Genomic DNA, 17,311 nt, shown 5'->3' with positions numbered 1-17,311 from the left:
AGTACTCTACAGAGGGCTGTTGTTTTACTTTTGTATCATAATTCTTTGTTACTTTTCTGCTTCCCTACTAGAGTTTGGATTACTTAAGAAGACCTGTATCACATTTATTTTTGCTTCTTTAGTATGTAACATACCCAAGTACTTGACAAATGTATAGTGATAACGAAGAACCAATATGGCTCTCTAAGAGGCCCAGGAAAGCTCCAAGAGGTGGTTGTACTTTTTTACTTCCTGCCCCCAGGAACATTCCTTTAGATCGAGCTTTTTAAACCCATGGCCCTTAGGTTGGGCCCAGGATGGCTTTGAATATGACCCAACAGAAACTGGTAAACTTTCTTGAAAACCATTATGTGGGCCAGGCGTGGTGGCTCAACACCTGTAATCCCAGCACTTTGGGAGGCAGAGGGGGCAGATTGCCTGAGGTCAGGAGTTCAAGACCACTCTAGCTAACATGGTGAAATCCCATCTATACCAAAAATACAAAAGTTAGCCAGGCGTGGTGGCGGGTGCCTTTAATCTCAGCTACTTGGGGCCCAAGAGGTTGAGGCAGGAGAATCTCTTGCACCTGGGAGGCAGAGGTCCAGTGAGGCTAGATCATGCCACTGCATTCTAGCCTGGTTGATAGAGCCAGACCTTGTCTCAAAAACAAAACAAAATATTATGAGATTTTAAAAATAGCTCATCAGCTATCATTAGTGTATTTTATGTGTGGCCCAAGACAATTCTCCTTCTTCCAGTGTTGCTCAGGGAAGCCAAAAGATTCCACACCCCTGCTTTAGGTAATAGAAGTTTGCCTTGATGTTGCTGGTAGAATATTTCAATAGAACAGTTATACCTCTTTCATCTTTTTGCTGAATAGTTAGTTGTATTAAATAACTGAATAAAAATAATGTTCTGAAGGAAGAACTACAGGTGGGATGATTAGAAATGTCTGTTGCCTTTTCTGTTTGTTGGAGCAAATGACAGGAAGTAACTTGAAGAACATTTTACTAGTTTTCTTGTAAATTATCAGTTTTCCAATTTTGTTGATTAGTTTGCGTTAATATGGCCAACATTTGCATGACCTGAAAGTTTTATGTGTATTCCTAATAGAAAGTTTTCATTTGAACATTTTTTGTATTTAAGTATTAATTTGTTCCTCTCTTCAATATTTTTGATTTGCAAGTTATTATGCTATGAAAAAGCTTAAGGCTGGGCATGGTGTCTTACACTCATAATCCCAGCACTTTGTGAGGCCAAGGTGGGTGGATCACTTGAGGCCAGGAGTTCGAGATCAGCCTGGCCAACATGGCAAAACCCAATCTCTATGAAAATACAAAAAAATTAGTTGAGTGTGATGGTAGGTGGCAGTAATCCCAGCTACTCGGGAGGCTGAGCCATGAGAATTCCTTGAACCTGGGAGTTGTAGGTTGTACTGAGCTGAGATCGTACCATTGTACTCCAGCCTGGGCAACAGAGCAAGTCTCTGTAAAAAAAAGAAAAAGAAAAACCAGAAAGCTTAAGCATATGTATGTAGGTTTTTTTTTCCTTCCCCCTGACTAAGGACAGGATTTCACAACTCCCCCTACTAGTTCAGTAAAGTCTCTAATCTGATAGATCCTCCCTGGGGTTATATTCACGTTACTTTAGATAAAATACATAAAAATTATTTGTAGCATTGAAGTTTGTATCATAAAGTGATAAACAAGTTAGTTTTTATTCAGCTGTGTAATGTATATAATTCATATGTGAAACAATTTATTACATTGAGATATATAAGAAACAATCTTAACCTTAAATTGTAGTTTTAAAAAGATTCATAAGGTGCTAATTTTAAATTGTAACTTAATTTTTATGTATCAGGATATGTTGGATAGAAGTATCTTTTTTCTATAAATGTTTATTTCTATTTTTAAAGATTTTTAGCTGGGCGCAGTGGTTCATGCCTATAATCTCAGCACTTTGGGAGTCCAAGGTGGGTGGATCACAAGGTCAAGAGATCGAGACCATCCTGGTCAACATGGTGAAACCCCATCTCTACTAAAAATACAAAAATTAGCTCGGCATGGTGGCACGTGCCTGTAGTCCCAGCTACTAGGGAGGCTGAGGCAGGAGAATTGCTTGAACCCAGGAGGTGGAGGTTGCAGTGAGCTGAGATCACGCCATTGCACTGCAGCCTGGGTAACACGAGTGAAACTCCATCTCAAAAAAAAAAAAAAAAAAAAAAGATTTTTAAATTTTGGCGTTTTTCCTGAGACAAGTGTTAACTGAGTTTTGAACCTATGTCTCTGAGCCATCAAATATATTATTACCTTATTTGGTGGATCTAACGTGGTTTTTATTGTTTTTCTCTCTGTGGAGTGTTTCTTTTTGGCAACACTGCCATTAGAATATAGATTATTGTTATTATCAGGCTAATTCTGAAGTGATTAAATTAGTTTAGCCCTTAATTTTGAATTTTAGGTTGCTATGATGTTTGGATTTATATTGTTAGATAATCTAAAATATTTTTAGATTACTTTTTTTTAGCTAGTATTTTTTTACTGTTTCAGCATTTAGGAAATGAGAAAGGCATATTGCATTACAATCGGATAGAGGAACTGAGCGCAGTTGCTCACGACTTCAGTAATCCCAGTGCTTTGGGAGGCTGGGTTGGAGGATCCTTTGAGCCCACGAGTTGGAAGTTACAGTGAGCTATGATCATGACACTGGATGTCACTTCATCCTAGGCAACAGATTGAGACCCTGCTTATCTGAGCCACATTAAAATGTTGTGGGACAAATTGTGTTCTCGAGAGGAACATGGTATTCACACTGAGAAGAACTGAGAATTAATATTTTGGGAGGAAGCAACAAAAGAAGTTACCTCTTGGAAGTATATCCTGGGCCTATTGTATATAAATGTACATTTGTAGGATATCCTGTTTGAATTTTAAAAAAAGCCTTTCTACAGAGATGCATTAATCTTCCTTAGCCCTTTTATACAAATCCCTCCTGCAATGTTACTGGCATTATTCTCTAATGGGGGGCCATTTTTCATGTTCTGAAGGTTGTGTAGTTTCTGTGTAGACCTCAGTATCTAATCTGTCAATGACAGGATACAGTGTTTTCACACTATTGGAAAACATTGCCATTGGGGTTTAATAAATAACTTTGCCAAGGAAGCATATTCTTGTAAGAAATCATTTTAGTCAGTTTTTTTTTCTATTTCCTTTGCTTGAAAATAATGTTTTTCTACCTCAGTAACTATCTTAATAGTAGCTATAGTAACTGATATTTATTTTGCACTTACCATGCTCTGAGTGCCCATGTCATCGGGATTGCAACCCTGGGCTACCTCCTTCTCACCAATGAGAAAAATGGAGCCTCAAGCAGTTACAGCTTGTCCAGAGGTGCATAAAAAGTGCTAGAGCTGGGATTTGAACGTTCCCAGTCCAACTATGGAGGTCTTTTTTCCCTTCCTGTTTTGGTTCCTTGAACACTTTATTTCCCTTCCTTTGACTGGCATTGCATGAAGATTCTGCCTTATACCCTTAAAGGAAGCTTTTCTTCTGAAAGAAAAAGATGACTTATGGGCAAGGGGATTACAATTTGAGTCTTTTCTCTGCTTATCATATTTACTTGATTTCAAGAAAATCATTTGCTTGTTTCATAAAGTCTCTAGACATTGGCAGAGGCCCTAAAGGATAACAGACCAGCACCCACACTGTTTCCTGGTCTGCACTCTCACATCGGCCCTTATAGAACACCTTAGCACACTTGAAGAGACAGGCCGCTTTAGTGGGTAGTTAGATTTTTTTTCCTGAGTGTGTCAGGAACAATAGTTCTACGCTAGCTGCCCCCATCCCAAAAGGATTTTCTGCTCTGTCAGTTCTGTCCTTCAACTCTAAACCGCCTTTCTGTTTGCATGGCTTAGTCTTTTACACAAGGCCTTGTGAACAGGCTTGATGTCTGCTAGATTTTTAAATCTCAGCCTTATTGAAATATATTGACATGTAGTAGACTGAATATTTAAAGTGTACAGTTTAAGTTTTGACGTACCATAAAACCATCACCACAGTGAGGGTAATGAACATATTCACCACCCCCACAAGTTTTCTCTTGCCCTTTTGTGATTTCTTCTTCTATCCCTGCCTGTGGGGCTTCCACCCTGTGTTAGTTTCCCAGGGCTGTTATAACAAAATACCATGAACTGGGTGGCTTAAAACAACAGAAATTCATTCTGTCCCAATTCTGGAGGCAGAACTACAGAGTAAGGGGCTGGCATGATGAGTTCCTTCCACAGGCTTTGAGACAGAAGCTATTCCATGCCTCTCTCCTAACTTCCAGTGGTTTCTAGAAACCTTGGTGTTCCTTGGCTTGTAGACAAATTGCTCCAGTCTTTGTCTTCTGTCTTCTCATAGTCTTCTTTCTAGTCTGTATGTGTCCTAATTCCCTCTTCTTAGAAAGACATCAGTTTTTGGAATTAAGGCCTTCCTAATCCAGTATGACCTGACCTTACCTTGATTATATCTATAAAGACCTTATTTCCAAATAAGGTCACATCCACAGGTTGACCAGATGTTGAGACTTCAGCATATCTTTTTGAGGGACACAGTTCAACCCATGACACCCCATCTGTAGCCAACTACTGACCTGCTTTCTGTCAGTATATTAGTTTGCATTGTCTAGATAAATGGAATTCATGCAGTATGTGTTCTTTTTATTTGGTTTCCCTTACTCACATAATCTTGAGACTTGTCGCTTTTGTTGCATATAGTTCATTTCTTTTTATTGTTGGTATTCCACTATATGGATCCACTGTTTATTCATTTCTCTACTGATAGATATTTGGGTTGTTTCCAGTGTTTTGCTATGATAGATTAAACTATCATGAACATTTATGTGCAAGTCTTTGTATGGACATGTGCTCTCATTTCTCTTGGTTAAATAACCTAGGAGTAGAATGGCTTCTTTGGTGAAATCTTTTGCCTTGCCCCCAGCCCCCTCAAAATGAGCAGCTCGGTTTTATGTCGAGTTTTGAGAGTTCTTTTAGATATCAGATAGATGCTTTCCAAAGGTCTTCTCCTAGTCTGTTACTTGATTTGTCTTTTAGTTTTCCTAAATAGTGTCTTTTGAAGAGCAGCAATTTTCTTTAAGCTAGGGGTGGTGTTGTGTGCCTGTAGTTCTAGCTACCAGGAGGCTGAGGCAGAAGGATCACTTGAGCCAGGAGTTCAGGGCCAGCCTGGGCAACATAGCAAGACCCTGGCTCTTTAAAAAAATTTTAAAATGGACGTTCTTTCATTGTTATGCCTTTTTACCTTGTTAAAGGAATGTATATGTGTGCATGTGTGTTTACATGTATGTTCTTTCATGGATTGTGCTTTTGGTGTTGTGTCTAAGAAATCATTAGTTGCATGATGTATGTCATAAAATTTCTGTGTTTAAAAGTTTTATGGCTTTGGATTTTACATTGATGTGTGCACTCCATTTTGAGTTACTTTCTGTATCTGATGTGAAATAAACCCAAGTTCATTTTTCAAAATAAGATTATACAGTTGTTTACGGAATGCTTTTATTTACATGATCTATTTTGATTTTGTGTGTATATTTTAAAAACCTTTATTAGAGGATTTGTAAGAGTAGTTAATATTGACTTGGCATTTTTAACAAAGCTGTATTTGTATGGTCATATGTTTTAGGTATAATATTTGGCCCAGTATATAAAAAGAAGGATCCCTGCCATTCGGACTCCTGTTGGCTCTTCCAGAAAGACAGACTCCAGATAACAAGCAGTGTTTGGCACATGCCTGAATTTTAAAGTGGGCGATACTAAACTCTGTAGAGGAAAATGGAAGCTATATTGGAAAAACTTGTCCTCAGAAGCTGTATAAAGCTTTATGGATAAAATTCCAGTATTCAGTTCTGTCAGTTTACATGGACTATGAGAAATAAACTTTTGTAGCTGATTTATTGCTGCCAAAAAATGTCAAGCCAAGTGTGTGTCCTACTAAGGCTTGGAAAATGATATATCTAGATTTGCTATTTTAACTGTATACTTGCAATTTTTAAAATTTAAAATACTTTAATAACCACATCTTTGTTTACTTCTAGTAGGCAGAACCAATTGAAAGACCAACAACAACAGCAAGTGGTATCGTTATGCCCTGATGATACAGAGTGCCTGACAGTCCCAAGATACAAGCGAGATCTGGTTCAGAAACTAAAAATTTTGCGGCAAGAACTTTCCCAACAGCAGCCTCAGGCGGGTCACTGCCGGATTGAGGTTTGCAGGGAAGAGATTTTTGAGGTAAATTTATAAGCCTTATTTTATTTTATTTTTTCCAGAAACACATTGCTTGCTAATACAAACCTTATTTGAAATTAGAGAGACATTACATTTGTTTTATGCTCTTTTCTAAGAATATTAAGAGAGTGCTCAGTAATTTCTTCTTTTTCTTTTCCTTTATTTCTTCCTCTCTCTTCCTTCCTTCCCTCCTTCCCTCCTTCCCTCCTTCCCTCCTTCCCTCCTTCCCCCCTTCCCCCCTTCCCCCCTCCCTCCCTCCCTTCCTCCCTCCCTCCCTTCCTCCCTCCCTCCCTCCTTCCTTCTCTCTCTCTCTCTCTCTCTCTCTCTCTCTCTCTCTCTCTCTCTCTCTCTCTTTAAGAGACAAGGTCTTGCTCTGTCACCTAGGTTGGAGTGCAGTGGCATGATCATAGCTCACTGTAGCCTTGAACTCCTGGGCTCAAGCAGTCCTCCCACCTCAGCCTCCCAGGTAGCCAGGACTACAGGAGCGTACCACCATGCCCAGCTATTTAAGAAAAAACTTTTCCTACAGAGTTTGACTATGTTGTCCAGGCTGGTCTAGAATTCCTGGCCTCAGCTGATCCTCCTGCCAAAGTGTTGGGATTACAGGTGTGAGCTACTGCACCTGGCCAAATTCCACCTTATTTAGACTTGAGTTTTTTGGGTGGATTGGAAGGGAGAGATTAAGTAATAGGCTAAAAGGACCTTATTGTAATTGTGTATTAAAAATTATTTTCTGGCCGGGCACGGTGGCTCAAGCCTGTAATCCCAGCACTTTGGGAGGCTGAGGCGGGTGGATCGAGACCATCCTGGTCAACATGGTGAAACCCTGTCTCTACTAAAAAATACAAAAAATTAGCTTGGCATGGTGGCGCGTGCCTGTAATCCCAGCTACTAAGGAGGCTGAGGCAGGAGAATTGCCTCAACCCAGGAGGCGGAGGTTGCGGTGAGCCGAGATCGCGCCATTGCCCTCCAGCCTGGGTAACAAGAGCCAAACTCTGTCTCAAAAAAAAAAAAAAAAAATTATTTTCTTCAGGAATCATATCGACAGGTCATGAAAATGAGACCAAAAGATCTCTGGAAGCGATTAATGATAAAATTTCGTGGAGAAGAAGGCCTTGACTATGGAGGGGTTGCCAGGTAAGAACTTGCCTGCCAGCTTATGACATACGGATCTTTATACTTACACATTTAAGATACTTCCTGTGGTGTAACTTTCTCATTGGCATTTATTTTTTGGTATTATATTCCCTAATGTTTGTGTTACTGAGGATATCCTGATAGATATATTCATAATGAGGTTAGGGTAGTACTGCTACCAGACAAGTATTTTAGAACTCCCCAGTACATATCTGAGTCCAGTGAGTGAGACTGCAGGCCCTGTGTTTTCTTCGTCTTTCTCCTTTAGCACATTATTGCCTCTGCTTTACATTGTCAGGAACAGTTTTGAGATTTAAATGATATATGATCTGAACTGAATACTGGTTTTATTTGCTTCCATTGTTATGTCTTTTTACCTTGTTAAAGGAGTGTATCTGTGTGCATGTGTGTATACACACATACATATCATGATGGTCCTCAGAACGTTTCAATACGGAAGGTATAATGCTTTTGCTACATTTGTAACTCAGAGGCCAAGTCAAATTGATTTTCTTTTATTTTTTTGGTGGGGGGACAGGGTCTCCCTCTGTCACTCAGGCTGGAGTGTAGGGGCGAGATCTTAGCTCACTGCAACCTCCCCTTCCAGGGCTCAAGAGATCCTCCCACCTAAGCCTCCTCAGTAGCTGGGACTACAGCTGCAAGCCACCATACCCGGCTAATTTTTGTATTTTATTCTGTAGAGATCGGGTTTTGTCATGTTGTCCAGGCTGGTTTGAACTTTTGAGCTCAAGCAATCTGCCTGCCCCAGGCTCCCAAACTGCTGGGATTACTGGTGTGAGCCACCACACTCAGCCAGTGATTTATTTCTGATATTATATTTACTATAAGAATTCTTTTCTGAGTAAAAATTCATTATATTTATTTTTCTTTTATTTTTTTGCTGTCCATCTTGCAGAGAAAATTCATTTTACAGAAATGTAGGAGAAACACTGTAGCTCTGTATTGAAGTCTTCTGAGGATCATTATGATAATTCTGCTAGCTCTAATCTTATGTTTTCACTAATTCCTGTTAATTGTTATTTAGCATTACATGTGTGTATTTCATTCTGTCACATTCTAAACCTATGGATGGATAGTTTTTAGTGTGGATTTTTAAAAACAATCTCTTGCACATAGTACTTAGGATTTGATAGTTTCTGTGGAATTCTATATTACTCATAACTAGAGTTTGAATGTTTATTGGGAAAACTTCATCATCTGCTGGTGGCATCTAAGTACTACAGTTATATATATAGATCAAATAAATAGTTTATTGTATTTATTTATTTATTTTTTTAGAGTCAGAGTCTCACTCTGTTACCAAGGCTCCATGGAGTGTAGTGGTATGATCATGGCTCACTGCAGCCTTGAACTCCTGGGTACAAGTGATCCTCCTGCCTCAGCTTCCTAAAGAGCTAGGACTATAGGCATATGCTTCCATGCCTAATTAAAAAAATTTTTTTTGTAGAGACAGGGTCTCTCTGTGTTGCCCAAACTGGTATCAAATTCCTGGCCTTAAGTGATCCTCTTGCCTCAAGCCTCCCAAAGTGCTGGAATTACAGGAATGAGCCACCATGCCTGGCTAGTAGTCAGTTTTTTGTTTTTTAACCTTACTACTGTCAGGGTTTGAGCAGAATAAATGGAATGTGGCAGTGATCTGCTTTTTCTGAATTTCATTTCATAATAGAATCTCAGAGTAGTCAAGTTCCGTTCTTATTTGTGTTCTAACTACTTGATAAAACAAAACAAAAATTTGGATTTTCTTTTTGAAAAACACATATACACCCCAAAAACACAAGAAACATCAGATGAGTGTTGGGAAGACTGCTTATATGGAGACGTCACTTCTTTTTTTAATCTCTAGAGTAGTTTTTCGAATATTACATAATGGTAGTAATTTGATTTAGACTCCATCACATAGAATTTTGAAACATTTTGATTTAATACTATTTGATTTAATACTATTTAATACTATTTTGCATTTGCTTAAAAATATTATTCAATCTGTTTAATCCATAATATCAAATTATGTCATTTAAATAACCTTCCTTAGCAAAGGAATGACAAGAATTAAGACTAGAACTACATCTCTTAAGTCCTAGACTAGTAAATTTCCAAAGTGAGTAACAAATTATCTTTTATACTTTGAAAATATCAAAGATTTAATAAATTAGAGGTGGTAGTACTTTTATTTTAGGTTTTAAAAACATTGATTTACATTTGAAGTCAAGAGGTGGTACAGAACATACCCCAAAGAATGCAGGCTTGCCCTTGAGTCCATACTGACACCAAATGCCTTGGAATCTTTGTCCATGTATATTTTCATCACGGTATGTTTTAGGGTTTATACAGTGAAAGATAATGAAATGCCTTACTCAGTACTACAACAAGGCCAGGCGTGGTGGCTCACGCCTGTAATCCCAGCACTTTGGGAGACCGAGGTGATAGATCACGAGGTCAGGAGATTGAGACCATCCTGGCCAACATGGTGAAAATACATCTCTACTAAAAATACAAAAATTAGCTGGGCGTGGTGGCATGTGTCTGTAATTGCAGCTGCTCGGGAGGCCGAGTCAGCAGAATCGCTTGAACCAGGGAGGTTGCAGTGAGCTGAAATTGCGCCACTGCACTCCAACCTGGTGACAGAGCAAGACTCTGTCTCAAAACAAAAACAAAAACAAACTACAACAAAATATACCCTTGTCCAAAATTAAGAGTAAATCAATACTATAGTATATGTCTATATAGTATCGTGGTATAACTCTGCCATGATAGTGGATCTGGATAGTACAGATTATGTAGACACTTTGTTTTTGAGACACGGTCTCACTCTGTCACCCAGGTTGGGTGCAGTGGTGCAATATCAGCTCATTGCAGGCTCGACCTCCGGGTCTCAAGCAATCCTCCCACCTCAGCCTCCGAAGTAGCTGGGACTATAGGCATATGCCACCAGCCTGGCTAATTTTTGTATTTTTTGTAGCGATGGGGTTTCGCCTTGTTGCCCAGGCTGGTCACAAACTCCTGAGCTCAAGCGAACCACCCGTCTTGGCATCCCATGGTGCTAGGATCACAGGTGTGAGCCATTGCCTCCAGCTTCACACAGACATTTTGAAATAAAACCATATTTTTCCTTTTGTTTTGTTTATTATGGATTACAAATTTATTTGGCAATTAAAAGTAACAGACCAGGCTGGGCGAGGTGGCTCATGCCTATAATCCCAGCACCAGGCCAAGGCAGGTGGATCACCTGATGTCAGGAGTTCGAGACCAGCCTGGCTAATATGGTGAAACCCTGTTTCTACTAAAAATACAAAAAATTAGCTGGGTGTGATGGCGTGCTCCTGTAATACCAGCTACTCAGGAGGCTGAGGCAGGAGAATTGCTTGAACCTGGGAGGTAGAGGTTGCAGTGAGCCGAGATCACACCATTGCACTCCAGCTTGGGCAACAAGAGGGAACCTTTGTCTCAAAAAAAAAGGAAAAAGTAACAGATCACCAGACTATATCATCTTGTGAGTAGTTGAACTGATGGATAATACTGTTATACTCTGACTAAAATATAATAAAATTGCTTAAATTTTGAGTGAGATGTTACTTCAGTGTAATGAAGTAGAGTTTTTATTTGCTGTTTGGGCATGGTAGATTTTTCCCAATGTGGTCTTATATAACTGTACTTAGTGCTTTTTTGCCTTTTATGATTAAAAAAATTATTTCTAAAATGATTAATTAATGGCCTATCTTAACAGAAATATATACATTATCAAAAAAATTCCATGATCATATCTTGTTTTCTAGGGAATGGTTGTATCTCTTGTCACATGAAATGTTGAATCCATACTATGGCCTCTTCCAATATTCAAGAGATGATATCTATACATTGCAGATCAATCCTGACTCTGCTGTTAATCCGGTATGATTTGTTGTTATGATGATGTGAATTAAGTTATGACCTATAATGCTTTTCATCTTTACATGTTAACATAGTTTATTATTTAGAAATTTTTGTCCTTGTCCTAGTTGTACCCTTTGACTCAGCAACTCCTCTTCTACAAAGTTTTCCCAAGCAGATGATTATGGATGTATGCTACAGTTTGGAAACAGGGATGTTTACTGTTTATAGTAGCCCCCAACTGAAAACAACACACTTGTCTTCAAGAGGGGAGACTGATTAAATTATGACATGAAGCAGAATAATGCAAGTGATTAAAGTCGTAGATTCTGGAATTAGAAAGACATGTCATCGTCTCATCACTTACTAGCTTTGTGACCTGTCAGGGCAAGTTCATGGACGTAAGCTTCAATTTTGTCATTGCTAATACATACGTTTGTACCTGGGAGAGGGGTTATGAGAATTAGATGGGACGCTGTACATTAAGCATTTAGCACAGTGCTGTATGTTATTAACTCCACAACTCTATCGACTACATTATTAAGCACTCAACAGAAGTTAGCAGTTATTACTAATGTACTGTTTTTTTGTATTATTTTGTCTTTCCATACAAGGGCATACTAAACAGTCACTAAAATAATAATGTGAGATAATAGTTAATGATATGGAAAGATGGTGTTTATGATGTAAGTGAAAAGAAGGTTATGAAATAGTTTAATGCAACTTTGGTAAATTGTGTGTGTGTGTGTGTGTGTGTGTGTGTTTAAAAAAGAAAAACTTTTTAAGATAAAAAGGTTTAAAGAGGAGCTTAAAAGATTACTTAGTAAATGGGTAAAATAATTTAAAAATACAAACATCTAACAAAACAATCTGTGACGACTGACCAATATATGCAAACAGGGTAGAAATGTTAGATTTCTTTCAGAAAATTATTTAGGGAGGATTTTGAGGTGAAGGTTGCTTGGAGGGCCCACTGCTGCCACTGCAGTGATGATAGCCCACACTCATTGAGTGCTTACCTATGCCAGGTCCAGTTGCATGGGTTTCAAACATCACCTTTTACTCCTCATAGAGATGCTTTTTTAGATGGATACTGTTATTCTATTTCCAGATGTGGACAGTTAGTCCTACAGGAGTTAATTTGTCCATATGCCAGTGACTAGTAGAATCATGATTCTAATCCAAGTCTGACACCAAATCTGTGCTCTTAAATCTATGGTGTTTTGATATTTAATTTCTTGTTAGGCCAAGGAAGTAGGGAGGTTAAGGATTGAAAGATTTTTTTCATAGCAAGGGCTCAGCAGGAGGTGAGAGAAGGAAGAGAAAAGGATCTCCAAGTAGCCGAATGAAGCGCTGGGGGACCATAGTTTGGACTTAATTTCTAAAAGATAAAATTGACAGAATGACTGTGAGAAGGGCCTATTACCCTGTGTAATATGTTGTTCTCTGGTGATCTAGAGACTCCTGAGCATGCCCTAGAGAAATACTCCCTCCTGGCTATATTGAAGAGTACAGATTTGATGCTTACTCTCAAAATATTAATGTTGAAATATTTCATTTTTATTAAAATTTTCCTGAGTAATTTCTGACTCAAGTATATATGCTCTTTTCAATTTCAGGAACATTTATCCTATTTCCACTTTGTTGGACGAATAATGGGGATGGCTGTGTTTCATGGACATTATATTGATGGTGGTTTCACATTGCCTTTTTATAAGCAGTTGCTTGGGAAGTCAATTACTTTGGATGACATGGAGTTAGTAGATCCAGATCTTCATAACAGTTTAGTGTGGATACTGTATGTATTGGGTCTTCTATCGCTTCATTATAGTTAAACTCTGAGCTTTTTTTAAAAAAAAATGTTTCAAAACTGATGTACTTAAAAAAATGACCATACACAGAAAATATTGAGTGGTTATCTGAGTGATGGGATCACATAAGATTTCCCCCTTTCTGTAGCTTCTTTATGCATTTCAAATTCCTTAAACTTAGCAAGTTTACTACGTTCTACGTTAAAAAGGAAAAAAAACTAGTATATTCTATTTTTAAAAGTACTTTATATAATGATTTCCTCAATGTGAGGCAAATCCTGTTCCAAACCTGCATGTGTTAGAATAGCAAATTCTTGCTGCCATTGCTTTTAATGAAGTGGTGATTGTTGGAACCATACTTTTGGAGTAGGGGCTAATTGTTGAATTTAAGCTAAGAATTGATTCTGTTTTGCAAGAGGTCATTCTTTTATGAAGATACACTGGCAGTGTTTATTTTTTACTAAGTATGCAGTAGCTTTCTCAGTAGGGATAAACAGGCACTTGGCCACTTAGAGTACAGTACCAAGTAAGGCTCTTCAGAATGCCAAATAGAACTGAAATTGTCTTATGCTGGTGGTTCTAGCAAGGCCCAGCTTTGACCAGGGCTCTTTCTCATTACTCAGGAAGTTAAATGTTTCCTGTGTTTATGAAGGTTAAAAGCTCTTTGACTTTTCTCTCCAGAAAGAACTAGGTGGTGTTCATAAGCTGAATCTGACCTCACATTTTTCATAGTATAAAAATGATCTTAGTTTTATCTGTCTCACCAATTAATATATCTATAGGATCTGTATTTTATATTTCCCAGTGACATATCTTTTCCTTTTTCCTATCCAGTGAGAATGATATTACAGGTGTTTTGGACCATACCTTCTGTGTTGAACATAATGCATATGGTGAAATTATTCAGCATGAACTTAAACCAAATGGCAAAAGTATCCCTGTTAATGAAGAAAATAAAAAAGAATATGTCAGGTAAACAGTGATTTTTTTTTTTTTTAAGGCTGAATTTTTTTTTTAATGTTCCAGAATGTTAGCATGAACAAACTTAAATATTTAGGTAGCATTACTTAGTGTTACAAAATCTGCTTCACCAGAACTTAGTGGCTTATTAAAAATAGCCATTTTATTATTTCTCACAATTCCAAGGGTCAGGAAATTGGGCAAAAGAACAAGATGGATGACACACTGCTGTTGGACAAGATGTGAGCTAGGCCTACAACGCCAAGATGGCCTCTTGACTCATAACTAGGATAGCTCAAATGGCTGAGGGCTAGCTGGCATGGCTGTCAACTCCAGTCACTGCCTGGATTCTAGTTCTCATTGTTGGCTAAGTTCCTTTGTTCTCCCTGTGTGATATCAAAGGCCACTTCCTCTCTCCAGGGCCACACTCTCCCAACAAGATAGCCAGACTTCTTACGGGGTGGCCAGCTTTCCAGGGCTCAAAAGCAGAAGCTGCTAGATCTTTTTAAGGCCTAAGCCTGGTCCTGGCCAGCATGACTTCTGCTGTCTACTTCTGGTTAAACTGAGCCAGCCAGCCCTGTTTCAGCATGGAGGAGGAACATAATCTATACAAAAAAGGTGTAAATACCAGGAGATGTGGACATTGGGGCCACATGTGGTGTAGCTACCACAGGTGGAAATTCATAAGGGCTTTTGTGCTGTGTATTTAACACTTAGCCTGTTTATAAATGAGCACATTGTGAGTTTAGGGATAAATGTAAATAAATGTTTTTCAGATTTCATAAAGTAAACATTGAGGAATTTTTATGTATTGGGCTAATTTGGCCTATGAGAAGTAAAAAGTCTTCTAAACATAGAACTATGGTAGTCAGTTTTGGGAGTTTGAATTTGAACTTTGTGTACACAGAAACTTGCATCCTGTACTTTTTTGTATAGATTATGTTCCTAAATCTTACTGACGAAAATTATTCCTAGTTTAAAAATGAGGTCCATTTGATTGGAGTGAACACTGGCATAGCTTTTCTGTGATACCAGCATGTGCCCTTTAGCAGCTCAGTGTTTAGGGCTCTTCTGCAGAAACATACATGTTTAAAGAAATACGGGGAAAGATGGTCAATTACATACTACTTGTAAAAAAAAAAAACTATACTATAAAAATGTTTTTAGAGAAGAATGATTATATTATACATTCAACAGAATATTATGTGGATATTTAAAAGAAAAGACCACATAAACTGTCAAATTTGAAAAGTAAATTTTAGAAAAATTATGTAGGAACAAAGTCCTTTAAAAAAAAAATATGCTGAAGATGAATTCAGGAGGCTGCAACCAAATAGTTTTTGCCTAGAATGAGGAAGTGGAGGTGGTGAGCCTGGAAATAGGGAGGAAGGAGAGGGAGGGTAAAAGAATGCACTTTCATATTTTACTGTTTCCATAGTTAATGTTTGATTTTTTTTGTTATATACATAATAAGTATGCATTACACTTCTTAAAAAAGTGAACAGGTTGGGTGTGGTGGCTCATGCTTATAATCCCACAATTTTGGGAGGCTGAGGCAGCAGATCACTTGAGGTCAGGAGTGTGAGACCAGTCTGCCCAACATGGTGAAATCCCATCTCTACTAAAAATACAAAACTTAGCCAAACGTGTTGGCAGGCGCCTGTAGTCCCAGCTACTTTGGAGGCTGAGGCACGAGAATTGCTTGAATCTAGGAGGTAGAGGTAGCAGTGAGCCGAGATTCTACCACTGCACTCCAGCCTGGGTGACAGAGCAAAACTGCATCTTAAGAAAATTAAAGAAAGAACAAATTAGAATTTCCTAAGTCTTAGCATTATCTCCTTTGGAAGACCTCATGTGTCTTACTCAGTCCCTGGATCCTGCTCTCCAGGGTTCAGTCATGTTTAGAGCATATAGTAATAATCTTTTGCCAACTACAGGTATGAGATAAAACATTACAAAGAAAAACTTTTACAGTTGTACAGTTTTACAGTCCCCTTAACTCAACAAACAAAAATATGGTCCTCCAAAGGATATAATGTTAACTAACTTACTTCTTAAAATAGAGAACTATTTCTCCAAGGTTGGAAATGTTAACAAATTTGACAGATGAGTAAGTTCGGTGATATGTGAGATGGAGAGGTTTTCTTGGGTAGATGGAGAAATAAAAGCAATTCACATACAAATCATAAATTCACACAATAGATGTAGTTTAGTGCATTTTTTTATTGGTAAAATGACACCTTCCAGAATTTTTATAGCCTCTAGAGAACAATGAGTATTTAATCAAAAAGTGCTTGCTATTGGCTTTTACTATTTTTTTTTCATTTTGGATATGAGGATTCTCTACCTCCTTTTCTCCTATAGACCTCCCTCAAATAGAAACAGAATACCCAACACATTCAAATTACATTTGCAAGTAAAATCAGAAAAATTGTCACTTTTGAGTGAATGAGCTCTTTATTCTAGTTATTGGCCTATATGCTTTAAGTTTAGGAAGAAATTTCATGAAGATTTTAATTAACTTCAGACTCAGCTATGGTAGATGTCCCGTTTCCTAGGAGCTTCTCTGATTTGAAGAGTTGCTCTACTGATGCTGCTTTTGTTAGTAGAAGGTCACCACTTTTTGTCAACATTGAACTGCATCACACCTCTGGATTCATCTATCTCCATTAGTCTGAAGTTTATTTTTAGATGTTAGGCTAAGTTGTTAATTTTAGATGCTTGTAAAATGCAATGTTGCTAAAGTACAGATTTATAATAATTACCAGATCTGAAAATGTATGTGATTATATGAAATCCCTGCCTAATGTTTACAGGCTCTATGTGAACTGGAGATTTTTACGAGGCATTGAGGCTCAATTCCTGGCTCTGCAGAAAGGATTTAATGAAGTAATTCCACAACATCTGCTGAAGACGTTTGATGAGAAGGAGTTAGAGGTTAGTGCATTCATATTATAACATCACTAGTGTAATAAGAAAGGATTGGGAATTATTTTGTTACTTAGTTTAAAGGAAAGTCATATTTCTGGTGCTTTCTAAGTTTTATGGTTCTGTGCTTGATAATTCTTATTCACTGGAAGTCTTTCATGTTTTGGAATTTCTACGAGTGAATATTCTTTCTCTTTTTATTTTTTCTGAGACAGGGTCTCACCCGTCTGTCACCTAGGGTGGGGTGCAGTAGTGCGATCATGGCTCACTGTAGCCTTGACCTCCCTGGGCTCAAACGATCCTTTCTCCCCAGTTCCCCAAG

General features: G+C 38.1%; 1 protein-coding gene across 4 annotated transcripts in view; it reads left to right on the top strand.

Moving 5' to 3' along the window:
• SMURF2 (SMAD specific E3 ubiquitin protein ligase 2) overlaps positions 1-17,311 on the top strand; it is a 120,935-nt gene that overhangs the window by 94,549 nt on the left and 9,075 nt on the right. For 2 of the 4 annotated variants that reach the window (XM_078373551.1, XM_035300470.3), the window contains 6 exons: positions 6,076-6,268; positions 7,299-7,402; positions 11,197-11,311; positions 12,910-13,088; positions 13,936-14,073; positions 16,878-16,998. In XM_078373551.1, the coding sequence (XP_078229677.1) occupies positions 6,076-6,268; positions 7,299-7,402; positions 11,197-11,311; positions 12,910-13,088; positions 13,936-14,073; positions 16,878-16,998 (850 nt within the window). Of the gene's footprint in view, positions 1-6,072; positions 6,269-7,298; positions 7,403-11,196; positions 11,312-12,909; positions 13,089-13,935; positions 14,074-16,877; positions 16,999-17,311 lie in introns of all 4 variants that reach the window. The other 2 variants (XM_035300471.3, XM_035300469.3) reach the window with 1 other exon arrangement.

This window comes from Callithrix jacchus, chromosome 5, assembly GCF_049354715.1.
Source record: "Callithrix jacchus isolate 240 chromosome 5, calJac240_pri, whole genome shotgun sequence".
NCBI lineage: Eukaryota > Metazoa > Chordata > Mammalia > Primates > Cebidae > Callithrix > Callithrix jacchus.
The sequence above is the reverse complement of the archived record's forward strand: the minus strand, read 5'-3'. Positions and strand labels throughout refer to the sequence as shown.